Here is a 27,971-nt window from a genome sequence, read left to right on the forward strand (position 1 = left end):
TTATATCAAACAAACCGCGCAAATTTAAATTATCAATTAGCATCTACAGCGCGTGCCGTCCTGTTTAAAAACTACCAACAGAAGACTCAAACTATGTACTGTTCTACAAAATCTTTTAAAATAATTCAATCCTTGTAAAATATTCTGTAACGTCACAAAAATAGTGAGTAATGTCACAAAAATGAGATCAGAACTTTTGTGTAGATATCTTGAGCACTTGATATCGATATCCAGTGTGGGCACTTTAAAGATTTACAGGAATCATTGCCTGATAAAAAAATAAGCGTCTACTATTACGGGATATCGGAGACAAAATATTAATCCGCAGATCTACATAACATGGAGATCATTACTATGTCCCGAGGATCACAACAATAAAGTTTCGATTATGTGATAAAGAAATTTTCTCTCCGGAAATAAGAACTTTTAATCATCACTAACTGTTCAAATAATAAACTCATTATTGGTTCAAAAATGCAATTCTATAATATTTAAAAATTATGTATAATACTTTTTAACAAAATATAACAAAGTTGGTTGGGCCGCTGTTATGATCATGAACAGGTTGACGAAAACAAACGGACAGGCTTCACGAGTTGAGTTGAACTCAATTTACATTTTAACTCAATATTCCAGCTGAGTCACTCCTCACAACCAAGAGCAGAGGGTTCAGGATGGAGTAGGGGAGATGGATTGACGGATCAGGAAAAATATATTTTTGAAATAAATTATTGGTCTAAAATGTCCTATAAGGATGCTAAATAGGATCTCTGCTTTGTCGAGCAATGAATTCATCAGGTCACCTAAATCAAAAGACTAATTTTAAATTTATTCATTCATATGAATTTTAATAATAAAAAAGATAGTAACAGACAATGTTATAATGCAAGGAAAGTTAATTGCAGTTGCGTATACTCTGCGTGCATATTAAAACCAGTTCTCTCTGGGCGGAATTTATGAACGAGAATAGATCATATGCATCAGTGTTTGTTTAGTATCCGAGGAGGTTAGCATTGAATTTTGATAATTTTGATATTCACATAATAGTTTCCTATGACCAGAATATTTAATCGATTTTTTGTGAAAGATAGATCCCATGTCAGACTTCGACATCCTTCTTGTGTTTACATTAACGCCCAGAGATAGTACACTGCAGTACAAAAGATGCGTACACCTCTGAAATAACTTTCCTTGCATTATAACCTTGGTAACAGAGGTATATACTATATACTTTATTGTATAATTTGTATCCTTATGTGACAAGGATTGTAGGGGTTTATAGTAGACACTTTTAAAATTTATGAATTTAGGAAAGTATTAAAAATCTGAAAACTTTGAAGTTATACCAGTTAAAAAAACATTCTTTGATGAAGGTCACGGATTACAATTCCGGCAATACATTTTTAAAATCTATCAATGTTATCATCAATGAATTATGATAAATTACCTTTGAGTGTTGTATATGAATGTTGTATTGTGAGCATGTTATTACAACCCTCCTTGCTGTGTATTCTGTGGACCGATGGGACCAGGGGATCCTCCAGTAGGACCAGGAGAAGGTCCAGAACCAGGAGGAGCAGATGCCAGGGAGGGTCGGTCCTCTAGCTTGTCATAATCCAAATGAAATTCTTTGGGAACTTTCCTAAAAAGTGATTTATTGATTTACAAATAAGCAGTGCTTAGGATCCGGATCCGGATTCGTTGGATCAGCAAGATTTGGCCTTTTTACTCTAAAAACCCCAAATCTGAACTGCTGAAAAAAGAAAGATTATCAAAATTTCCTGGTCTCTGATTGGTTTATCAAGTTTTAGCATAAAAATTGACAAAAAAAGAAGAAAAATAGTTTGACAATTCTGTTTTGTCAAAAAAATTCAGTAAATCTTAAAGAAATGTTCAAAACCTGGATCCGGATCCGAATCCACATTAAAATTTACTGCAAATAAGATCTATTGAGTATTAAAATGGGATTCTACAAGTAAATATAATGGATATTTCAAAATTCCTTTTCAGGGTAAAAAGTTAAAAATTACTGATAATGAACATATTAATCAATAGCTTGGGTAGCGTTGCCCAGGTTACTCATAGATACTCCCGCCGTTTACCCACACTTGGTCGTGAATTACAATTTTAGGTATATTTAACACTGAACTTAGAATCGCAAAACCAAACTAAAACATTCCCATGGCTCTCAAGAGTTCCCCAATCAAAGCTTAAGGCAAATCGGCCCAGGGGTTCTTGAGTTCTGATCGGACATACAAACAGACACCAAAACAGAGATTACAACTTTATATTGATAAATTACAAATTTTTATAATATTTACCTCCACGTTGATACATCGAAGAAGTAGTATGTCCCTCTCTCGTAAGTTTGTGTCTTCTCTAACGGAACCATCCCAGGAGCACGGGTTATCCACAATCTTTCCTCCTGAAACATCGGCTTTATCATAAAAAAATAATCTATATAATAAAGCAAGACATTCGTGTGTATGTTCCCTTTGGCCGACCAAACGGCTGGACCGAATGGGCTGAATTCTTTTGTGGATACTCATTGGTAGCCCTACATTTTAAATAAGATGGAATGCTTTTTAATAAAAGATCCCGAGGGGGGGGCAATGCGTGCTGTTACCTTGTGGTATCTCCAATCCCGGTTGTGTAGCTCTGCTGCAGCGGCCATCTGTAGAACATCTCCAACATTAGTGTAGAACATGAAGAATAGAATGTCGTCTTTGTATCTGTTCAGTTTTACAGGTGCTAATTTATCCCTGAAAACAATATAATGTAAGTTAAAAATGTCAGATTTGAAATTAAGGATAAAATTACGTGTTTATTCTATGATAATTAATAATTAATAATCCCCCAAAAAATTGCATTCGTCAAATAAAATTGATGTGTATTGTAATCTCTTTATCTCGTCATTATTTTGATAAATAATGACGAATGAATGAAAATTATTATAAACCCAAACACTTGATTCTAACCTTAAATATATTTTGTATATTATATAAAGATTTATTCACACACAAATGTACTTATGAGGTACCCGATAGTAGTATTTATAAGGTACTCGGGAGGTACCTGATAAAAGTATTTGTAAGGTACTTGTGAGGTACCTGATAGTAGTATTTATAAGGTACTCGTGAGGTACCTGATAGTAGTATTTGTAAGGTACTCATGAGGTACCTGATAGTAGTATTTGTAAGGTACTTATAAGGTACCTGATAGTAGTATTTGTAAGGTACTCGTGAGGTACTTGATAGTAGTATTTGTTAGGTACTCGTGAGGTACCTGATAGTAGTATTTATAAGGTACTCGTGAGGTACCTGATAGTAGTATTTGTAAGGTACTCGTGAGGTACTTGATAGTAGTATTTGTTAGGTACTCGTGAGGTACATGGAAATCAATATCCTGAGGTCTACAAGGAGTATCAGCCCAAGGTCCACCAAATGTTGGAAACAAAGTAACCTAAAAAACAGAAATCTTTATCTTTATAACAAAGCTCTTCGCTCATATATAAAGGGTATAAGGTATTGAATCTGACCCCCCCTCCCCCCCCCATGGAGAGCCCAAATATATATGTTAGCTTTAGCTGGCCAAACGTCTGGACCAACTTGTCTTACATTTTTTTTAGGAAACTCATGAGTACCCTGTGAATAACATAAGAAAAAAATAGATTTTTTTTTCTTTATTTTTTTTTATAAAATTCTATTTTTTTTATTTCACGGGCAACACCGGGCACTGCAGCTTGTTGTTTTATATAGTACAAAATTTGCAGAGTAATTTAAAGTAATCTTTAAATTGCCGGATGTAATCAAATATTAACAAATTCATTAAAAAATCTCTCGCGATTGCGTGAAACGTTGATGGCACTCTTTAAATAAAGGGTTCCTTTGGATTACGTTAATTATCCCTTTAAAAACTTACATCAAATGTAATATTCAGTGTTTACGCAACGGCAAATAGACACTTGACTAGAATGTGATAATTAATCTGATAATTTTGGAACAGAACGATAAGATGAGCAGATTTTTGTTTAACATCAGTTTTGATCACACTTCTCATGAATAAATATGGCAACTTTTCTTTATAAATATTTATTGCATGTACCTTTGGAATTACAAGGTACATTTTAATGTTTCTTTAAAAAAAATCTCCTGAAGTTTACCTCTGAGTTAAGGTTGAGTCCTAGCGTGGTAAGATCTGTACCCAGAGCAAGAGAAACCAGGTTAGGATCTGTCTCTGCTGCCCGGATAAAGGTGAGCAGACCAATCATTCCAAACTGATCAACAACCATCGTTGACGGAATATTTGTTACCATACCTAATAAACATGATACTGTGATCTTATTGTGGTTAGTGAAGGGGTTTATCTAGGATTATCTGGGTGAACATTATACACCTATTACACCGAAAATATGCCACTTGTCAAACCAAGACACTTAAATCTGTCACAAATAGTATTTGAGTCACTGGCCAAAAATCTGCCACAAATAGATAGTATTTGAGTTACTGGCCAAAAATCTGCCACAAATAGATAGTATTTGAGTCACTGGCCAAAAATCTGATACAAATAGATAGTATTTGAGTTACTGGCCAAAAATCTGCCACAAATAGATAGTATTTGAGTCACTGGCCTAAAATCTGCTACAAATAGGTAGTATTTGAGTTACTGGCCAAAAATCTGCCACAAATAGATAGTATTTGAGTCACTGGCCAAAAATCTGCCACAAATAGATAGTATTTGAGTCACTGGCCAAAAATCTGCCACAAATAGATAGTATTTGAGTCACTGGCCAAAAATCAGCCACAAATAGATAGTATTTGAGTCACTGGCCAAAAATCTGCCACAAACAGATAGTATTTGAGTCACTGGTCAAAAATCTGCCACAAATAGTATTTGAGTCACTGGCCAAAAATCTGCCACAAATAGATAGTATTTGAGTCACCGGTCAAAAATCTGCCACAAATAGATAGTATTTGAGTCACTGGCCAAAAATCTGCCACAAATAGATAGTATTTGAGTTACTGGCCAAAAATCTGCCACAAATAGATAGTATTTGAGTTACTGGCAAAAAATCTGCCACAAATAGATAGTATTTGAGTTACTGGCCAAAAATCTGCCACAAATAGATAGTATTTGAGTCACTGGTCAAAAACCTGCCACAAATAGATAGTATTTGAGTTACTGGCCAAAAATCTGCCACAAATAGTATTTGAGTCACTGGCTAAAAATCGGCCACTAATAGATAGTATTTGAGTCACTGGCCAAAAATCAGCCACAAATAGATAGTATTTGAGTCAACGGTCAAAAATCGGCCACTAATAGATAGTATTTGAGTCAACGGTCAAAAATCTGCCACAAATAGATAGTATTTGAGTCACTGGCCAAAAATCGGCCACAAATAGATAGTATTTGAGTTACTGGCCAAAAATCTGCCACAAATAGATAGTATTTGAGTTCCTGGCAAAAAATCTGCCACAAATAGATAGAATTTGAGTCACTGGCCTAAAATCTGTCACAAATAGATATTATTCGATTCACTGGCCTAAAATCTGTCACAAATAGATATTATTTGATTCAATGGCCAAAAATAAGCCACAAATAGTATTTGAGTTACATGGCCAAAAATCTGCCACAAATAGTATTTGAGTCACTGGCCAAAAATCTGCCACAAATAGTATTTGAGTCACTGGCCAAAAATCTGCCACAAATAGTATTTGAGTCACTGGCCAAAAATCTGCCACAAATAGTATTTGAGTCACTGGCCAAAAATCTGCCACAAATAGATGAAAAAGATGTACAGCTGGGTTAATGAGCTTCAGTTATCAATTCATTAAAGTTTAAAATGTTTTATTTTAAAGAGAACTGAGCGTGAAGATTTAAATATGAGATTTGCAACGTCATCTCATTTGAGAACTGTGCGTGAAGATTTAAATATGGGCTTTGCAACGACATTTCATTTGAGAACCCTGCATGAAGATTTAAATTTGAGATTTGCAACATCATCTCATTTGAGAACCCTGCATGAAGATTTAAATATGTGATTTGCAACGTCATCTCATTTGAGAACCCTGCATGAAGAATTAAATATAAGATTTGCAACGTCATCTCATTTGAGAACCCTGCATGAAGATTTAAATATGAGATTTGCAACGTCATCTCATTTGAGAACCGTGTTTTACAATCAGTTTAGATTTATTTCTTATTTACTTGCTACTTCCAGTGTATAAAAAGTCGTATTTATTCCAATTAGTGTTAACAATTCTGAAGAAAATATCAATTATTTCGGTTTCATTTGAATCATGAAATAATTTTCCAGCTTAATGAATATTCAAAAAATAAAACAGACTGACACGAGTTGGGTCAACCACTTTATTTCTACTTCCGAACCACAGTCTCTTTATTTTTCACCCGTACCACCTCTCAATCCATTTCCAAGTCTAATTCTCCTTTAAATGTTCAATTACAGGAAATTGTGACCGTTTTTTTTTTTAAATCCGGCCAAGCTAGGGCATAAATTTAATGGCATATAGAAAATTGGCAAATCAAAAAAGTTTGAAGATCCATGTTATTAGGGTTCATAAAACTTTAAATCTTTGGAAATTGAAATAATTAGTACATTACTTATGAAAAGTATAGTACACTACCATATTAAATGGATAGATCGACCTTAGAAGTATTCTTCATCATTAAAATTCAATTTTATTTTATTTTAGGAATTTCGATCACTAATTAGGCGTGCAGCCAAAAAATTAGAAGATTTGAACCAAAAATGAAGGCAGGCCCATANACTTTTTTTGCTTATTTTTGTCCTAAAACTTGATGAACCATTCAGAAATGAGGAAATTTTTATAATCTCTCTTTTTTTCAAAAGTTCAGATTTGGGTTTTTGTAGTAAAAAAGTTTTTTTTGTAGTTTTTGCTTGATATTTTACCCCTTAGATCCGGATCCGTGGATCCGCATATTTTTGCGGATCCGGATCCAGGAAGCCAAAATCTTGCGGATCCAACGGATCCGGATCCTAAGCACTGTTTAAAAATACTTGGTCACTATTAAAGTTACTTGAATTTCGTAAACTGTCCCATAACTGAAAGAAATATTACCGTCTGGAGAAGTTTGAATTCCCTTCCTAGCCTGCTGCTGATGTTTTAACTCTTGTTCTGGAGTCATTACAGGCATCTTCAGGGAGTCCATAATACTCCCGGATGAACCGTGACCACTTAAATAGTTCTTCAATGTAGATGTGTTTTTTTTACAAATTATTCATTTTTTACACCAATATAACGAAACAACCCAAATTGTTTAGCTGCTTCGCGCAAATATGTGTAACATCCCCATTAACAATCTTATTATTTGAAAAGTTTCAGGTAATGTAAAAACCACATTATTGTGAGGAGGGGGGAAAATGATAGATTAATTTAACATATATTGCATTTTATGCAATGCATACTTGTAGATGTTAGATGCTTTCCCAAAGGTTTTTTTTTCTGCCAAGCGGCAACTTTCCAAATGTGCAATTTCCCAAGCGGCAATTTCCCAAGTCTGTCAATCGGATCCTCAGTGCTGAGCTCCATTTACAGCCTGCGGTGCCTCCAAAAGCCTAACCTAACCTTTGGAAAGTTCCCGCTTGGTGCACATAAGGGAAGTTGCCACTTGGAAAATTGTCACTTGGGAAATCGCCCTTGGGAAGATGCCTTTGAGAAAATAGTTATAACCTACTTGTACGCTGTGTTTACTGTATAGTGTACTAACCTAGGAGGAGCTCCTGGAAGTGCTGGGAAATCTTCATTAGACATTTGAAAATCCGAGGAATGATCTGTTGGTTGCTTAACCATACCAACTAAACAGTATAGAGGAATCAACTAACTAATCACACAATTAATCATTTAAATCAATGAATCAATGAATCGATCAATCAATGAATCAATCGATCAATCAATCATCAATCATCGATCGACCAATCAATCAATCAATCAATTGTTGGCCGGGGTACGCTGATTTGGTTCTACTCAATTGCGGGTGGAAGACTGAGTTTTTTACCCAGCAGATTATATTGTAGTGCAATCAAACGCTTACAACTTTTCCTTTCCAACAAGCAATTAGTCACGGATATTCTCCAATACATAAAGAAATTAAATATAATTCCCATTCTTGATCAAACAAACCTCGTATATATAATATATATCTTAGCTATAGCTGGCCAAAGTGCTGGACCAAATTGGCTGAAATTTTTCAAGGAAACCCATGGGTAAATAATTCGAATCATTTTTTTTCACAAATCTTTTCTTTTAACCTTAATATTCTATTAAAATTCAATTTACTTGAGATAGTAAATTTTATATCCGTTCTCAAATCATGTTCTCTAGATTATGATTACTGCAAAAGATTGAAATAATTACCATAGTTAGGTCTACCAGGCATCCCACCAATACCAGATCCCACACCAGGTGCTAAACTTGGGAAATCACTTGGATCAAAGGACGCAGGTCCCTCACTAGAACATACAATCAATTAGAGAGGACAAATTATTTATTGTTACAAGAAACGAGGCAATTATTAAAGGGAATGTTTGCGAAAAATGAATGGGGTACTGCAAGAATTAGTAAAGAAATCGATCTGCATCAGTAAAAGATAAGAAAAAATTACCGAATATGCCTCGATTGATTAGAATTTTCCCATACCCATATAATTTTTCGAAAACATTTTCTTCGACGGAGAGAAGATGACAATTAGCAACTAATAACACATATGAGAACGAGGGTAAAAACGTGTAATAAAGAAATACTGCTTATTTCTTTTTTTAAATCAAAGGACACAGGGGTATCTATTTTCTTGAAAAAAAATCCCCAGTAACTGAAAAGAATGTTCTTTATTTTGGGCTTTGTTTGCTAAATGTCATGTCAAAGAAAATATTAAATCATTTTTAATTCCCACCCAACCCCCTTTTAAATTCTTTTTGAACATATATACCCCTTAATACTCGTTGACAAGATACGATTTTTAAATTAAAAATTAAATTGTTGTGCAACCTACCCCATTTTCCTGGAGAAAAGAGGATTTCTACTCGCAGAATTATTTCCCATGAAGTTCATTCCGAGATTGGACCCAGGTCTAAATTTGTATTTATATTTTTATTTATATTTTGTAATTAAATTTTTATTTATATTATTTATTTATATTATGTAATTAAATTTTTATTTATATTATGTAATTAAATTTTTATTTATATTATGTAATTAAATTTTTATTTATATTATGTAATTAAATTTTTAGTAATTAAATTTTTATTTATATTATGTAATCAAATTTTTTTATGTCAAGTAATTAAAAAATTTTATCTACATTTATTAATAAGATTTATTATCATCTGAGCTGAACACTTTCGAATTAATACCGATCGCTTGATCTGAAAATCCACTGTGGACACTTCTGATTTCTACTTAATCCGCTTTTTTAACCTTTTTTTTAGATATCCATACTGGATTGTGACGAATGAGAGTTCTCTCATTAGATGGTACGCAAAATTAAACCACCTGATTGCTTGAATGTTATCTACTTTACTAGATAAACACTAAGATTAAAATATTCTTAATCTTGAAATAAAAAAAGAGATCAATGCATTGATCTCCATATCCACAATTCTAAAGGTTTTCACTCTGGTATTGCATTCACAAGATTTATAGTTTTATTAATCTGAATTTTCCAGTTAGATATTAATGGTCTTGCATAAACAAAAATATATATTTTGATAAACAAGAAATAACAGTAAATCAAGAGGAGAGCGAATGTAGAAAGAACATAATTATTAAAGAAAAAGCTTCAGACCCGAAATAGATATTCTTAAGATCGTTAAGCTCTTTTTGTTTTCCTTATTCCTAAGGATTCATAAGGAAGTGAAATCTGCAAGAGGCCCCAATGTGGACCCCCCAGACCGCCGCCAGGCGCAGGAATCACCGTCCCGCCCCTGCTCTAACTGGATCTTTAGAACCCAAACAATCAGTTAAGTTAATATTTTGACGCTAAAAAAAATATAAGGAGATGGTTTAGCGCTTTGTTTTTCTTTTTCTACCTTAAAGTTTAAAGTAAATATTTTGACACTAAGGGAGAAAATCGTGATGTGTATAAACAAGAAATGTATCTATATCTTTTTCTTTTATCTAGATATATAAAGTTGTAATCTCTGTTTTTCTGTCTGTTTGTTTGTTTGCTTGTACGATCATAACTCAGGAACCCTGGACCAATTTGTCTCAAATTTTGATTGGGGAGCTCTTAGTTAAGTGGGTCGACTTTAGTTTCCCGGTAAAATTGTTTTAGCGCGGGTAAACGACGGGAGTAACTTTTAGTAACCTGGTTGCGCTGGGTTCCTAAGCTGGTATATTTATAAAATTGTAATCTCTGTTAGTCTGTTAGCTTTCCGATCATAACTTAGAAACCCCTGGACCGATTTGCCTCAAATATTGATATGACTCCCCTGGGTTCCCAAGCTAGTGTATATATAAATGGTGTTCTTGTTCTACCTGTTCCCGAACTGTGTCGGTGTTATTCTCCCCTGAAGACCTTGAGAGTGCAGTGCTTGGCCCAAGCCCCTGAAACAACAGATATTTACATTGCCGGGCCAAATTTAAAGAATTTGAGCCGCGGCTCAATTATGGTTGGTTCACTTGAAATTGTAAAAGTGTTTCGAGATTTGAGTCGGCGCTAAATTGGCGGTTCAACGACGCGGTTTAAATTCTTTAAATTCGGCCTCAGAATAAAAAAATAGTTTGATCCGCTTTATTCTATTAGAAGCCGGCTTCAAAAAGCGGAAAGAGAGGAGAACAAAATTACTATTGGGAAATCGCTACGCCATATCGATTGAGCTTTATGTTCACAGCGTTGAAAAAGAAGGATTTAAGTTTGATTTCTTTTGATAAACAAGAAATCCTCCGGCAATAATTAAAAAAAAGGGGGACTTTTGGACAAGGTATTAATATTATAATTAGACCGCAAAGGAGGGGAGAGGGGGGCACGTTATTATCAGATTTAGTATACCACCGTTATTACCCCAAAATAACTGGAAAGTTTTAAATTAACATTCCCTCCTGAAGCCGGAAAAAAAATCACATATTAATAAATAATTTTGATTTTATTACCTTGGTATATTGTGTATGGACCCCATGAGCTGTTGTTGCTGGCCGGGGTACAGGGTTGGAAACCCCGTACTAGAGGACATTACAGTAGAGTCTAAATATAGGACATTACAGTAGAGTCTAAAAAGAGGACATTACAGTAGAGTCTATATAGAGGACATTACAGTAGAGTCTATATAGAGGACATTACAGTAGAGTCTATATAGAGGACATTACAGTAGAGTCTAAATATAGGACATTACATTACAGTAGAGTCTAAATATAGAACATTACAGTAGAGTTTATTTAGAGGACATTACAATAGAGTCTAAATAGAGGACACATTACAGTAGAGTCTATATATAGGACATTACAGTAGAGTCTATATAGAGGACATTACAGTAAAGTCTAAATAGAGGACAATAAGTGCAAGTATAAAAAGGGACATTTCGGTAAGGATTGAACAATACTTCAGTTTCTGAATAAGGCAAAAAGTGGCATCTGACAAGCGGACATTACATTTAAGATTGTACGATATTATAACTTTTACCTCAAGTTATTACCAAAACATAATTCCTTTAACAGTGAGATTTTAAGTAAAATAACATTCAGCGCTGCGTTAATTTTTCGTGAAAAAAATTTGTTTATTTCTATTTCAATACTTGGAAGATAATTACTTTTTCGGATAATTTCAAATTTTCCCTGACCAATTTTGCCTGCAAAACATCCCGAGCGTAGCCTTGGTTAAGTTAAATATTCTCTTTAAGAGTAGTAATAAATTATCATACGTATAGAACTCAGCTCACCTGATTCAGCTAGTTGTACCATTCAATCTAGAGTTCGCACAAATCTATTGAAAACTCGTCTCAATATCTCACATTGATTTGTCTGAAATCACTAGCTTTAATCTTAATCTGATTTAATATTATATCTTGTCGGATTAATATTAACAAAAAATCTGGATGAATAGAATATAAATAAATCTAAATGTTGATTACAACTCCGGCTTCTTTAAGTTCTTCGTCAGATGGCAAGGCGGCAAGAATCTAAAATAGTTAAAATTAAACATTTATTATTTTATATTTAACGAATTTTGTTCGTAATTAAAAAAACTGATTTTGAAGTTATGAAATCTGTCACATGAAAAGCTAGAATTATTATTAAATAATTCAGATTTTCGTCACGAGTGAGAATATATTTTTTTACATAACAAACAATCTATTTTCCTGCACTAAGTAAGTAAGCCTTTAAAGCCCAATTTTTTAAACATGCTAGCTACCATAGGTCGTATCTAATTCTTAACTATATACACTGCTGTGGTAGAGCGTAACCGTAGTGTGACCTATTGTAGCGCGACTAAGAAATTGGGTAAAAGTTGATTTCACTATTCCTCCTCCCCCTTTCACAGGGGTTCAAACATTACTCTTAAAAGTTACTACATCGACCTTGCATCAAAAATGGTATAAGCCCGGACTGTATATTATTACTTTATTACTCCCCCCCCCCCCTTAATATAAAGTAACTTGATTTTTCGTCCCTGTTTTTAAGTGTGTATTTGCCCCCAACGAATTTGTTGGTAAATAAACCAAATAAAACTATCGTAAGAAGTAACAAATTAATACTATTCTTCTAACAGGAAAAAAATAAATTTGAAAAATATGAAGATTTTAAAGCTAATTAACTAAATTCTCTTCCCTGTTCAGATTTTTTGGAAACTTTCGGGATAGAGAATTTATCTCATTGAACTTTTTTTTTACTTTTTTTATTTTCCAAGACAATTGTGAGGAAGAAAACTGAAGCTGAATTGACTTACCAGTAAACTTGTGGGAAAGAGAATTTAATCTAAATTGAATTTCCCTCTTTTGATTTTTAAGGAACTTTAGGGAAGAAAATTCAAGCAAAACTTCAAGGCTAGATTTGGGGAAGAATATTCACACTTTGATTATTATTTGTATTGTTGGCACATTTATTCCTTTCATCTTCCACTCACATTTCACTTTTTATTTCTCTCCCCATTTGGTAAAATTTTGATAATAAGAAGTAAGAATATATACCCCTGTCATATTCTTATTAAAATATTTCACCTTGTCAGGATCTACAAGATCTCTGCTGATTGGTTCAACACCGGCAGCCTCTCTCTCACGAAGCAGTAAATAAGCCTAAAATTAATTAAAAGTAAATTTATAATTTTTGTTTTCAAGTATTGATGGGTCAGATCATGCATAGGATTAGTTTTGGATATTAAAACAACATTTGAAAAACAATTTTTTATAAATTTAAATTGCAAACTGAAAACCGGGATTTGAGTCCAGCAAACATGAAAAAATAGAACAAATTAGATCAATTTGAAGGGGGTTGAGCAAAGTGTGATATCTGAAAAAAATAATATTGGAGCATGGTTTTCTTCCTTATCTAATTCTATGTTCAGCATTAACTGTTTAAAGTAACAAACCTCTCTGATTGCCCAATCCTGTTTAGCGTTGCGCGGAGAATACGCCCAAAATGCTCCAACACCAACGGTTCCAATTGTTACCATTATAAACATTGCAACTAAATATAAAAATATTAGAAACTGAACTAGTATTCGCTGAAAAATCTTGTATTTAAGAAATAAAAAATAGGCGAAATTTGTGTACTGTTATTTCTGACTTTTAATTTTTTTTTGCATTCTCTGACTATAAGAAACATATTAGAAAGGTTTGCAAGCTGAAGACGTAACAGAAAAATCAATTTAAAAAAAAAATAATAATTTTAACTCACGGGCATTGAACTCTCTGTCAACTTTAGGATTAAGTTGGCTCCAACCCAGACTTCTCCAGTTATTGCCAGTTTCTTTCTTCACCCAATCAGTGATCTCCTGATGGCTTGGAGGGGGGTCATTTCTAAAAAAAATCAAATATCAACTAAATACGAAAGCATCGAATTGAATTTGAATATTGTAGGTTGCAATATGAATGATATGTTTTAAATTATATTGAATTATTTACGATCAGAGTGAAATACTGATACTCCGTGAATTTGTAACGAGTCCTACCATCTTCGGTTTGATTCGTTTTTAACAGTTTTCTCCTTATAGACGCAACAGATGGAACAAAAATTAGTAGCTGTCGATATCGAATTCAAATCGATGTCAACCTAAATCCCTTTCGTTTTGCGCGATCACTACCTTTAAGGAGACGTTTTAATCTGAAAATGGACAGTTCTTAGTCCCAGAAAAAGTGACTTGCGGAATAACGAAAAAAGCAAATTATATACAGAAGCCACTAATATATTACGAGTCTTTCTACAGAAGAATAAGCTTCTATAATTTTTATTCCCCTCCAACTGGGAATAGAGGGGGTGGTTTGGATCTTTCANAATACATGCATTTTGAGGTGAAAATATTAAAAAAGGGCGAAAAATCTAAGAACCTTGATATCATCTTGTATTACAAGTAATGTCTACGAAGCCAAATTCTAAAATGATTTAGTCCCCGTAAAGATATTTGAAATTACTCACGTAGGATGTTGGTATTGTCCTCCTGTAAGGTTGGGAGGACTGCCTCCGGAAAATGGATCACCAGACATTAATCTAAATTAACATTAACCTTGATTTCTCAATATATAATAGTTATTCTCAAAATGTAAAAATGGTATTTGAAAAGCGCCTCATATTTTGTTAACATGCATTTAAAACAAATAAACATATTTGAATAATAATAGCAAATTTTAGCCAAAAACCAGATAAATTCCTAGAGAATGATTTTGGGGTCTGTCCTAGTGAACGATTTTTGGACCCCCCCCCCCCCTCCAATCAATTTTGTACATGACGAAATAGTAAATTAGTATTTGATTATTATTGTTAGGTTAGGATAGATTAAGACACTTTCTGGGTCGAGCGCTGCGGCTAGGATAGGCTTGGGGGCCGAGCGCTGCGGCCACGGGTTTGATTAGTTAAGACACTTTCCGGGCCGAGCGCTGCGGCTAGGACAGGCTTGTGGGCCGAGCGCTGCGGCCACGGGATAGGTTAAGTCAAGACACTTTCTGTAAGGTCCATGTACAAAATTGATAGGAGGGGGGGGGGCTGGGGGGGTCCAAAAATCGTTCTCTAGAAATATACCTGGACCTCAGAACAGAATTATATTGTCTATACCTAATACATGAACACTGTTGACGAACAGCTGGCCTTAAAAACCTGCCGGTGGCGAGAAGTCCAGCCATCCTTCTGAAATATAGAAAAATATAAACCATTAACCCCAAAGTACATGTCTCATTTACGTAGAAAAATGAGAAATAAACTCATGTATAATATCGTACTGAAACTTGATTTGAATCTAAATAGCAAGATTTTCGGTCATTATTGTAAGAATGTAGAACACAGTTTTCTATAAAGTGAAATTGTTTTTGGACATTTTAAAAGTTCAGCTGCCAAAAATTTCTGTAAAATTAAAAATGTCGAATTTAAACACCGCTAGAGGACTCTGTACGTGAAGTTAGCAAGCGAGCCTTTAATTAACAGCTGGGTTCATTTCTAGGCAACTTACGCATTCTTCCCTAATTAAATGGAATTGTTTAGAAAGGGATAAAAATATGCTAGGTGCAACTACAGGGGCGTACAAGCAGTACGAGGGGGGGCAGTGGGTAAACGTCCCCCCTATGCGTTGCGTGCGTGGGAGGGTGTGGGGGAACGATGAAATAATTGTATATTATGTGGGGGGAAAAAGTAAAAATTTTTTTGACTATTCTTTCCGGCACTTTACCGTACGTTTTAACCCATTAGTGACGAGAAGGTCAATTTTGACGGGGTGAGGTTTTTTTAAAGTGCCTTTTTTCTTATACTAAATGCTGTCTTGTCTTCTCCTGCGCTTTCCTTAGGATTTCCTGTTTTCAAAACATATTTTATATTTGACGTAACTTCAAAATTGTTTTTTTTTTATTTTCAATTTTAAAAAACCCCCAAAAAAACAAGATTTTGAATTCGGAAAAAAAAACAAAAGAACACCCTGTAATTTATTTTTGAATCTATAAAATTGCAAATTATTTTGCTAGAAAAAATTTAAAGATATTTTTGGAATCTTCTATTATAGATGTAAATACCTAAAACATGAAAAGTAAAGTTTTGAAGATAATTTAATAATTATGAATTACCAAAGTTTTTTAGATTCTCATGTTTTACAGGTCACCCTGTACAAAAATTCAAAAATTTAATATATCATTTTTTCATGCATGAGTACAATCAAGTTTTGTTTGGGCAAGACCCTTCTAAAACACCTTCACTAATAGTTAATGATCTCGTCTGCACTAATGGGTTAAATTTTTTCACTAAAATTCTGCAAGTGAAATCCTGAAATTTTTTTAGCGCACCATGCGCAAACATACCTTAAAACTTCTGTGGGGGGAAAACAATTTATGATCGGAAAAAAATACAAATTGGACTTCAAAAGATTGTTTTTAATCATGTTTATAAATTAAAAATTATTTTCACTCAAAAATTCATCAATTAAATCCCCATTTAAATGAAAATCTATGATTAAAACCCAAAAACTTCAGCACTTATAAAACTCACAACTTTTTTTTTAAATTGGGAAAGATTTTTCAAAAAATCTAAAATAAACAAATATATGATCTAAACCCAGCTAACCCAGCATAAGCCTAATATGAAAGATATTAGAGCTAATTGGTTCTTTAATATTTTTTTTTCAAAAAAGGGACACAACGTCTCATTTTCCACAAGAAAATTCTTAAATTAGCCTTATTCAATTTTTAAAACCATTAATTCTTCTTGAATGTTCTAATTAGTCCCAAAATCGTAATTTAGACCTATTGACAATCTAATATGTATGTTAGCTATAGCGGACCAAACGGCTGAACTGAATGGGCTGAATTGTGATGAGGGAACCCATTTGTGCCATAGGAAACATGATCGGGGGGAAGGTAGGCGGCCATAAGCTACAACATTTTTGCCTTTCATGCCACATATTAGCTTTTTTGTCTTTCGGCAGCCATGGGTGATTTGTTTGGTTTACTTGCATCTGACGTTACTTGCATCTGGAGATCTAAATTGCAGTTCTACTGATCTGAGTTGTTATTTAACATTGTTTGTTTTATTTTTTTTCATATACACAAGTTATCTAACGGTGATCTTCTAGTAGCTTATGTTCTATACACAACCGTACGGTTTTCCATGTCACAGCATGTGAGTCTTCCGGCAGTTATTACGTTTTTAAATCATAAATTTAGGACGTTGAAACTGTGATTTTCAAAAATCCAGCAACGTCATGCAAAAGATATCTATAAAGTACTTAATACATCTAAGTTTTCAATTGAAATAATGACAATTCCTTCTAATGTGAACCACTAAACTTATTTTCCCAAAAAATAAACTCAATCCTTCCTCTAAAATGGCTTATTTTTGAAAAATTATTAACAATACAAATTTTGATCCTTAACATACACTGAAAGTTCAAAAGAAGGCCGATGAACAAAAATTTGCACTATTTGACTTTGATTTTAATTTCAAAATAGAATTAATTTTTGTGTAAAACTATAACGCACAGGTAATGGCGTTAAAATTGTGGTTTTTCTCATTTTTTATTATTCTGTAGACTACCCAAAACAGTTTGTCTCGGTGCCCACAATGTGTAAAATGAAGACTCAAATGCTGTGGCCAGTCACCAGTGGCGGCCATAAGGGGGGTTATTGGGGTTATTTACCCCCCCCCCCTAGAATCCTGGGGGTAATTACCCCCCCCCCCTAGAATCCTGGGGTAAATACCCCTCCCTAGAATTCTAGGGGTAATTACCATGGAAGACCGTTCTGTTGTGGCTAATGGCTCCCGAAATACAAAAAAAAGATATGTGGCCAGGCTTGTGGCTTGTGGCCGCCTTCCTTCCCCAGCTTGTAACATAGGATAACAAAATTTCGACATTTTTTTTTTTAAATCAACTTTTTTTTCAAAAATCGAAATTTAGTTTTCCAAAGTAAAAAAAATAAAATTCCACAGGCAACGCCACGGCCACTTTAGCTATATACACGTATAAACAGAGTGAGCTGTTAAGTTGTTGAGAAATTAGAAAAAATTTAATTGTATACAAGCCATTTTACTTTTAGTTAGGTTTTGGCAGGACCAAGTGTGTTCTCATAAAGTTTGGATTCAAATATCTCAAAATATCATACACATATTTTCTATACAAATTGTTTTGAAAAAAGACTCAATCAATTAAGAAAAACATTTGGGTAAATTAATAAAATGTTTTTCACAAAATGGTAATTTACATTCCCTTACGACNGGGGGGGCACAAGGGTTTTCACGAAATAGCAAAAAAGATCTTTTGCGCATTTTTTGTGCGTTTGGCGCAATTTTTTTGCGAAATTTTGCAAAACCGGATGTTTTATTTTAAGAGTTATCAACACACCGGTATATAAAGAATGGTACAATATTTTTAACTTTTCCTCAGTTCTAATATTATATACATTTTTTTAAATATATATTTTCCAATACAATATTCATATATTAAACTTTTATTTTTATATTGTGTTTAATTAACGTGTTTAGGCACTGATTTATCAGCTATAAAGAGACATTGAACAAATTTCAGGTTTTTCATGAAAAGCTCACTAAACTAATAGCGTGACCAAAAAAATCGCGGTAAGGGTTAAGCCCCAAAAATAAAAAAATTCTCAAAAATTTTTTTCAAATAGATTTTTTTATTTTTAAAGAATTTCGTTTGCCTTATCTGAAGATCCAATTCTGCGTAAAACTGTACCGAACATAAACAAGATTTATATTTTCAAGTGATTATTTAAAAGCTAATATAAGAACCAGGGAGTTTAAGAGAAACGTAAAAAGAAAAGTATTTTTTTCATTCTTCCAAGATACTGGGTGGATTATAGATCATTAAATGGGGATATTGGAAACACTGCATAAAAGTTAAATGAGATTGTAATCATAAGTTCGGTTTCATCTTTTACGTCGAATGAAGCTACAGAGAAGAAAAAGGGCATACAATAAATTTCTAGAGAAAAAAATTGAATTGAAACTTTTTCAGTTTTTTGTTTTGCTTGCATCAGCAAAATTCTGATTTTTCGGTTAATTCTGTTAATTTTGGTTCCTCAGTCTTTGTTCCCCTTCACGAGACGAACAATTCGGATGACAACATCAACTGAAAATATAATTTTGTAATTTATAATTTGTTTTTATGATTATGCCTAGCTTACTATTTTCATTATCTCACCTAGAAATATTGCTGCTGTGATGATGGCCATACTTCCTAAAGCTAGTGCCGCACTGATAGGGAGGATCTTAAACATATCTTTAATTATGCATTTTTTTAAAATTATTTGAAAAACTTTTTTATAACCTAACTGACTTTATTGAAGCACTTGTCCAGGATTTAATAATAATATACTGCTTTTAGATTATCAAGTACAATAGGTGGCATGCAGAGAAATGGACCAATTATACACGACGTCACAAGTGTCAAATATAACAAGGCGAGCGAAAATTTCTCACATTAGTTGCCATGTTTTCCAAGATTAAATAAAAAAGTGTAAAAAACAGAAAATAAAGAACACATACAATGTAACAATCGCACTTATTTTACTGTAAGGTTCGCACTTTATTCTAAAATTATCACTATTATTTATAATTTTGTAGGATACAAAAACTAAGTTGATACTTGTGACGTAAGAGTACAGCTGTACTGAGAGTGTACACATTCTACGCGTACGGTGCATCTATTGTACTAGAATCTATTCGATATACTGCATTGATTAAGATCAACTTTAGTAGTTTTTCAGTTAAGTTTATGTAGATACAATAAGAACCAGAAAACTTTGAAATAGGAAGGCGTCTTTTAGACTCAAGTTCTAACTTTAAATAGTCCATGAACACAGTTTATTGATTATCACTGTAGTCTTTACTTCATTGCTTTGATTCATGAAAGAAGACAAAAATAATTTGTGTTAAATATATCTTTAAGAATTTTATAGATACAGCGTAACTCTTTATTCCACATGTGTAATTCTAAGCATAATGATAGATAATATTTATTACAAATAGAGAAAAACTCAAATTATATAAATATTGCAACGTTCTATTAAAAAGTGTACCGGATTTTCAGGATAATTTCTGAAGATATCAATCTCTCTTGATCCCATACTCAAGAAGAACAAGAATCCACAGAAATCAAAGAGAAGATACTAAAATAAAAGTAAATATAAAAGGACAAGATATAAAAAGGACAAGATATAAAAGGATTAGATATAAAAAAGGACACGATATAAAAAGGACAAGATATAAAAAAGGACGCCAAAAATGATTCAGCATTAAATTGTAAAGACAAAGGAGTCGAGTCTATGCCACAAACTCAAATTTTCTAAACCCCTATATCTTTGCAACCTGCTGGTGTAAATATTTGATATTTAAAACTCAGATTATTTGATCTTTCAAAATTTATAGCTTGAAATATCTAAGGTCTACAACATTGGGTTGCAAAGATGTTAGGATTGGAAAATCAGAGTTTGTAGCGAAGACTCAATTCCTTTAAGAAAAATTAAGAAAAATAAAATACATTTAAGAAATTCATGCATTTAACAGACGGAGTCGAAATTGTATTTATTGGTTAAATTTAAATGTGCATTTTCAATGTAAATATATATTTTATCCCCCCTCCCCCACGGAGAGTATTTTAGGGGGTCAGGGGGGGGGTGACTGGTTTTTTCCACAACACTTCTCTTTAAATGCAGTTGTCCTATGTGTCATGGTAAGAATTGACAAAATGAATATATTCTGATAAGCTTTTCATTCATACGCTCATTGTATCAATTGTAGATTGCAGTGAGTTATAATGAGTATAATTAATTTTCTTGTTAAAACGAGCTATTTCGAAAAAACAACATGTACTTTTTAGCTATTTTACACAAAATTACAACAACGGATTTAGGATAATCTAGATATATAATTAGATTCTAACAACTATTAATCAAAGATTATTTTTGGATCTGATTCGCATTTAAAATACCCAATTTAAAATTTATGCGAAAATTACCAGTTTTCTGTCATGTTTCAGAACTTCAACACAACATTACAATGACTTAGAGACTTCTCTAAAAAAGGCATAAACCCGATCCATACCCAAAGTGAATAAATACTAAAGAGGAACAGGCTAAGTCAACGACGACAGGTTGGGCCAAAAGGTTTTATTTCGTTTGGAAATAATTGCATGAAAAGATTTCTTTTGGAAAGTAAAGACAAGAAAAATAGACTAAAGACCCATGTAAATGTCGTCTTCAGTTAGGACTTCAAAATTTTCATAATTAAAATAAATTTTTTTGTATGTTTGTATGTAGTTTATATGTATTTAATCACTTTAATTCCATATTTTTTAACCTGAAGTTCTGAACATATCCATAATCCAACCCCCGATCAAAATAAACGGCTTAAAATGTATATATAAAAGTGTGTAAAAAAAAAAAAAAATACTTACAAAAATAGGAGCTGAGTCTCCAGCAATCATGCCAACCATCACGATTATCGTAAAAAAGAAGTATCCTGTAATAATCTTTGAGATAGATAGATAGTAATCTTTGAGATAGATATATAGTAATTTTTGAGATAGATAGATAGATAGTAATCTTTGAGATAGATAGATAGTAATCTTTGAGATAGATAGATAGTAATCTTTGAGATAGATAGATAGTATTCTTTGAGATAGAGGATAAAAACTAGTTTTTCTTTTGACTTATCTAAGCAATGATATTTGTAATTTATCTTGAAACGTAATAATTGCAGCATTTATGGCACTGCGAACTAAGCTGAAGAAGGTAAAATGTATGTAACATCATTAGTACTACTTTGTGATCTCGTAGCTCCTCTAGTTTTCAGCTTACGTACAAAAAAAGCAAATTTATTCTGTTACGTACAGGGTGTCCCACGAAACATGACAATTTGGGAATAGTTTAGAATGTTTTCTTCCATAATTTTTTGTGAGGTTTGATACCTAAGACAATAATAAAAATATTATATGGGAGTCATATTATAGTAAATTTTATTAGTAAAAGTTTATTTTAGTAAAATATAGTTGAGAAAAAGATTTTTTAACGAAATAAACTTCAAAAAGATATTTGATTCAGTATGTGGAAGACGACATTAAAGTCATGTTTCGTGGGACACTCTTTACTAGAAATGAAATTCAAAACATATTTTTAGTTTCAATACCTTTTTTAAAGATGAGTTATGATTAGATTAAAAACTTGAAAGATTTTAATTAATGGGAATGCACTGTAGTATAGTCTACAATCTACATGATCTACAGGTTACAAGGTTCATAAGTTGCATTTTGTTGATTTTTTTATTTTAGCGATAAATTTCTAGTTTTACCGATGCAGGTGAATATTCCAAAAGCCTCCATATCATGATATGCTCCCCAACCAGTAGGATCAGAGCTATTTCCAGTTCGGTAAACCATCATTACAATGAACACAAACGACTGGAAATAATATTAATTTATAAGTTTCAACAACTGCAAAAATACCTGAAATTCTATATCACACTCAACTAAGCATAAACGATTACTTATTTTACATTAATTTACTGCTTGAATGATAGATGGTATACGGTAAACTAGAGGTTCTTGTAAAAAGTCCTTCGAGTCTAAACTTTTGGGCTATGTACTTTTTTAGTACAGTTTAACCAAGATCTTTGGAGACATAGAAAGAATTAATAAAATGTCGTCTTCTTAACCTACTGATAATGGAATGCTGCAGATATTTAATTGAATAGTTATATGGAGATTTATGTAGATTCAAGGTGGTATAAAAAAGCCAAGACGACATTTTATAATGACTCCGAAGTTGTGGGTTTAACTGTATATGAAGTATCTTGTTTTTGACTGATGTTGAGTAAGAGATCAAATTAAATGTCTGAAAATGTTCCGAAATTAGCTGGATTCACTTCGATGTATAATTTTAAGCGTTAATCACAATCTATATATAAATTTGGCTTGTTTGTTTGTTTGTTTGGGTGTCTGTTTGCTTGTATCCAACAAACGTCAAAACGGCTGAACAGATCGGGCCCAATTTTTTTTGGGACCTCACGTGACCCCAGGGAAGGTTTATGAATGATCAAAATTTTAAAAATTTGTGTTTAAAAGTTTTTTATTTTTGAAAAATTTTGAAAATGCGCAAAAAATTTTTATGAAATCCGCAAATTTTTTTCGTTTTGTTTTATACTGTCCAAAGAGAAGATGTTCAGATAAAGCCACAATTAAAAAATATAACTATAACACAATAAAATCATTATTAAGAATTTAGCCAATGTTCAAGGTTAGGCTGGGTTAAACAGTTTCAGAGCCAAGAGCAGCCGCAGCGGCCATAATTCAGGTCTTAGGTTTATGTATTTATACTCGATTGGATTGTTTTATCATTGGTCGAGTTTTTGCCCGTTGTTTGACCCAATATATAATGTCTTTAAGCACTTAATATTTAAGGTCTATTCCTACAGTGAAACCCTTAATAACGAATACATTGAAAGAATTTATCAAATGTCGTATTCTTCACTTTCTGATATGGAATGTTGCAGATATGTATTTTAATTAAATGATTATATGGAACTCTTTAAAACTGTTTCCGCACATTCATGGCTATTTATTTATTTTCGCAAATACTGAAATTTACGTAATATAGTAAAAAACTCATTGAAAAATTGTCAACACGACATCTGATAAATTCTTCCGATGTCTTCTTTATTAAGGGTTGCACTGTACTATATTTTTTGTGGGGAGCACTGTATATTTATAAGAAGTCGTCTTCATTTTCCATATTATTTTGGGGAGCACTGGATATTTTGAAAAGTCGCCAATACCTACCCTTTTATTTTGGGGAGCACTGTATATTTATTAGATGTTGTCTTCATTTACCATTTTATCATGTATGATTAAGGCGAAGAAAAAGTTACAATTCTTTTTATAACCGAAATAGTCCATGAATAAAATCCCCCCCCCCCTCAGCGAAATTTTGGTTTGTTTTCAAATCCCTTTTCCACGTACTGCACCTAATAACAATGATCAGTGTAGTTGATTAACCTAAATACATACGTCACAATCTAGCGTACATTTTCCTCCATTTGTCCTGACGGGCTTGGTGTGGTACATGCTTATTTCACTGTTTAAAGTTATACCTTGCGTTTAAAAGTCGTCTTTCTATTTCAGAGTTTTCTGGTTATCACTGTATTAATTAATTTGTTCAATGTTAATGTTCTTAGCTTGGTTTTGAGATTCTAAGTTGAGTGGTTTGACTTTAAAAGCAAAGATTTAGTTTCCCTGGTAAAAATCGTTCAAATGCGGGTAAACGGTGGGAGTAACTTTTAGTAACCTTGCAGCGCTGGGTTCCCAAGCTAGCTTTATATAAGTTTCTGGTCGTCTTTACAGTCTCAACTTTTACAGTATAAGAAACCCCTTATTTTCTGAATCTTATGGATAATCTAAGATAAACACAACCATTATTATTTTTCATTCCAACAAAAATAAAGAGGACACACTATGACGATTTTAGAAAAACAACGTTTAATTTTAAGAAGATTGAAAAAAAGTAATATCTTTGTCCTTTTCTTATAAATTCAGATTTATAATAGTTTCATTCACTTAAAGGTAAGTTGTGTTGTATTGCATTGTATTGTATTGTATTGTATTGTATTGTATTGTATTGTATTGTATTGTATTGTATTGTATTGTATTGTATTGTATTGTATTGTATTGTATTGTATTGCATTGTATTGTATTGTATTGTATTGTATTGCATTAATGTATTGTATTTTATTGTAGTTTGTTTGCAGTTTGATTTATAAAAAAAGTTTTGTACTAAAAACATTCTGAAACAATTTACAAATAGTGGTCAGACAACTTTCAAGTGGTGTAAAAATATTAAACAATTTTTGTCTTTTAAAGTAAAAGCACTAATCCGCCATATATCATCACTTTTTTTCAAAATAATTGTGTGAAAAATGAAACAGAATTAAGAGCTATACGATAAGCTTAGTCATTTTGGACTAAGCAAACCTCAGTTCCAAATTAAAGTTTCAACCAAAGGATGGTGGGAATTCGACTAAGGAATTGAGTCTTTGCCACAAACTCAAATTTTCTAATCCCTATATCTTTGCAACCTAATGGTGTACATCTTTCTGTTCAGGGGCGGCTTATGATATTTTCCACAGGGAGGGGGGGGAGGAAATCAATGAATTTTTTACAGTGAATTTAGTTAATTTTATGTCAAAACCATGAGCAGCTCTAGGGTGGAATGTGGAAAATGTATTTGCAAGATTTCTAATTTTATTAACAATAAACATTTTGAGTGAAAATTTATTTTGAATCTAATTCTATTCTTAAAAATCAAATTAAAGGGTTAGTAGGGGGCCAGAGCTCTCTTTTCTTGCGCTTCTAATTTTTCCAGGGGGAGGGACGTCCCCCCAAATTTTCCAGGGAGGGGGGACGTCCCCCCCTTGCCTCCACCATAAGCCGCCTCTGCCCTGTTTCATTATGATTAAATAATATACTCAAGCACTTATGTTGTGTGTAAACTTTCCCGTAATGATGATATAGAATCTTCCATACCTCCAGGATAAAATAATATTTAGATATTTAGATTTTAATTTCGTACAAATTACGATGTAGATTGATCATTGATAATGTGAGTAAAATCTGAAATTTTCTTAATAACTATCACTATGTTTACAAAATTTTAATTCGGTTCATTTTAGTGTTGATAGTTTGGTGTATTCGAGGAATGTGGTTACACTCAGTGGATTTGTAGGGACGGACTAAGCGTATTACGCAATTGTGTACCCCCCCCCCCCCGCAACAAGCCAAAATTCCAGGCCCCAAGGAGTGTTTAGTTTTGCGCAGGATTCTGGTTTAGTCCTGCAGGCTGCTGCAACATTTAATGTTTGAACGAAGAAGAAAACTAGTTTTTTTGCGTTTTATTTTTCTGTGTAATAAACCGAATCTGCCTGGTGACTGCATCAAGTGCTTTTGTATGAAATTATCAATACATTAAAACAAAGACTTAATTGATGGTTTCAGAATATCTATAACTAGCTTGGGAACCCAGCTTTGCCCGGAAACAAAGTTTTATTTATAAGAGTCAACCCAAGAACTTTTAAACGAATGCTAAGAACATTCCCGTGGTTCTCCAGAGTTCTCCAATCAAAATTTGAGACAATAGTGTTCCTGAGTATATGATCGGACATCTAAACAAACAAAAATTTATATAGATATAGATGTAGAAATATATATCATATGTAATTGCATAGGGATATGCGAGTACAATAGGGCCGAACCGAATGCCCCCCCCCCTATAGTGAGGAAAAACTGAATTATATAAGTGTTGATCTCATCTGTACCTTTCCATGAGCATTCTGATTGAATCTTTAATTCATTCCAAGGTACTAATGCAAGGAAAGTTAGTTGCGGTTGTGTATACTCTTCGATACATATTGAAACCAGTTCTCTCTGGGCGGAATTTGTAAACAAGAATAGATGCATCAGTGTTCGTCTAGTATCCGAGGATTAAATCATTTATTTTTGATAATTTTGATAATTTACATAATAAATCCCTATGACCAGAATATTTCATAGATTATTTTTGTGAACATGGATTCCATGTCAGGATGTGGAATCCGTCTGTGTTTACTTTTCCACCATAAAACAGTACACTGCAGTACAAAAAATGCGTACGCCTATGAAATAACTTTCCTTGCATTAGTACCTTGATTCATTCAATTTAATTCTTGAAGCTAATTTTGCTTCAAATTTTTTTTAGTTAAAAGGTTTTAATTTATTTGGTATGATTTATTGCTTTTGCAAATACAGGGGATGAGTTAATTGAATATTTCAATCAGTTAGGCTATTAGTTTTGATCTTTTAGTAAATAATAGTAATAACAATAGTACACTTCACATGAGTTGAGAGATTGGGCAAAAAAATTAATCGAGTCACTATACTTTTGTGGGATGAGAGAGTAAAATTTTGAACATTTGAAATTTTTATCTGAAGCCATAGCATCTACTGTCGGAAACAATTTAAAGTTGGAAAAAAGTACTCTCAGACTTAGAATTGAAATACTGAACTCATCTGTGCTTGTTGCAAGTTTAGAACCGATATCTGCTATTACAATGTCACTATGTGTCCGCGGGGTCCAAATTGGACAAATAAATATATTATATTTACGTTCTAGGATTTTGATTTTTAGTATATCTTGTTGAATTTTGGGTTTACGTGAGCCCTTGAGAACGAACTTGGCAGCATTTTGTGAATCTGTCTGCCAATAAAGAGTAGGGTTAGTGAGACTAAGAAAAAACTTTGGATTGGTTTCCAAAGTTTTAAGTAACCCAAGAAGTTCTCGGTGACTGGAAGAAAAATTTTTCTCAAGTGGTGAAAAAGTATAATCTTCAACGAGTTTTATATTTCCTTTCGAAAAAATAAAAGCTGAATGATCTGAAGCATCAGAAACTAACAGTTCTTCATTTAAAATTTCATCTCTTTCAACGGATTGAATAGCATCTTTTATCAATTTAAAAGGAGCAAGTTTTCCACTGCCTGGTGCATTGATGATAACAGTTCCATTAAAAAAATCAAGATGGTCCAAAAGAAATTGAAGTTCAGTAAAAGCCAAATCATTTAAAAACAGACTGGTTTCCCATCCATTGGAGAAAACTGCTTTACCCAACAGATTTTGAACATGACGACACATGTAAACAAAATTTCCATGGCTTTTGAATAAAGAGTTTATTTTCCCCAACAGCGAGGCTAAATCTAGAGCTGTAAATACTTGAATTGATGATATTTTTTCAGACTTTCCTCTAGAAGAGATTTTAAGTGAGTAATCTTATGAACTG

At 32.9% G+C, this 27,971-nt stretch overlaps 2 protein-coding genes across 2 annotated transcripts; both read right to left on the reverse strand.

The window, feature by feature from the left end:
* Window positions 1-443: 443 nt before the first annotated feature.
* Window positions 444-27,195, reverse strand: LOC111704953 (CCR4-NOT transcription complex subunit 2). Its single transcript, XM_023477353.1, has 16 exons — window positions 27,184-27,195; window positions 13,558-13,561; window positions 11,912-11,993; window positions 11,130-11,220; window positions 10,515-10,583; window positions 9,031-9,108; window positions 8,397-8,491; window positions 7,750-7,837; window positions 7,101-7,216; window positions 4,163-4,317; window positions 3,391-3,462; window positions 3,146-3,180; window positions 2,627-2,762; window positions 2,322-2,425; window positions 1,448-1,642; window positions 444-803 (listed from the first exon to the last, which is right to left on the reverse strand). Exons 3-15 carry the CDS (start codon window positions 11,931-11,933, stop codon window positions 1,489-1,491), a joined length of 1,215 nt encoding a protein of 404 aa, XP_023333121.1. The 5' UTR covers window positions 11,934-11,993; window positions 13,558-13,561; window positions 27,184-27,195; the 3' UTR covers window positions 444-803; window positions 1,448-1,488.
* LOC111704954 (uncharacterized) lies at window positions 18,554-22,605 on the reverse strand. Its single transcript, XM_023477354.1, has 5 exons — window positions 22,464-22,605; window positions 21,571-21,635; window positions 20,195-20,284; window positions 19,318-19,384; window positions 18,554-19,245 (listed from the first exon to the last, which is right to left on the reverse strand). The coding sequence occupies exons 1-5, from the start codon at window positions 22,552-22,554 to the stop codon at window positions 19,196-19,198; spliced, it is 363 nt and encodes a 120-aa protein (XP_023333122.1). The 5' UTR covers window positions 22,555-22,605; the 3' UTR covers window positions 18,554-19,195.
* Window positions 27,196-27,971: the final 776 nt, after the last annotated feature.

This window comes from Eurytemora carolleeae, unplaced genomic scaffold (genome assembly GCF_000591075.1).
Source record: "Eurytemora carolleeae unplaced genomic scaffold, Eaff_2.0 scaffold644, whole genome shotgun sequence".
Lineage (NCBI taxonomy): Eukaryota > Metazoa > Arthropoda > Copepoda > Calanoida > Temoridae > Eurytemora > Eurytemora carolleeae.

What these genes read in the sequence shown, in the direction of transcription:
- LOC111704953 (XM_023477353.1), bottom strand. Translation starts at nt 11,933, where the DNA reads ATGGTACAACTAGCTGAATCAG. An exon ending in GCCTGGTAGACCTAACTATG is followed by an intron (nt 7,838 to 8,396) that starts GTAATTATTTCA and finishes TATACTGTTTAG; the next exon opens with TTGGTATGGTTAAGCAACCA. An exon ending in TTCGATGTATCAACGTGGAG is followed by an intron (nt 1,643 to 2,321) that starts GTAAATATTATA and finishes ATCACTTTTTAG; the next exon opens with GAAAGTTCCCAAAGAATTTC.
- LOC111704954 (XM_023477354.1), bottom strand. Translation starts at nt 22,554, where the DNA reads ATGATGGTTTACCGAACTGGAAATAGCTCTGATCCTACTGGTTGGGGA. An exon ending in GAAATTATCCTGAAAATCCG is followed by an intron (nt 19,385 to 20,194) that starts GTACACTTTTTA and finishes GATATGTTTAAG; the next exon opens with ATCCTCCCTATCAGTGCGGC. An exon ending in CACAGCAGCAATATTTCTAG is followed by an intron (nt 19,246 to 19,317) that starts GTGAGATAATGA and finishes TTATATTTTCAG; the next exon opens with TTGATGTTGTCATCCGAATT.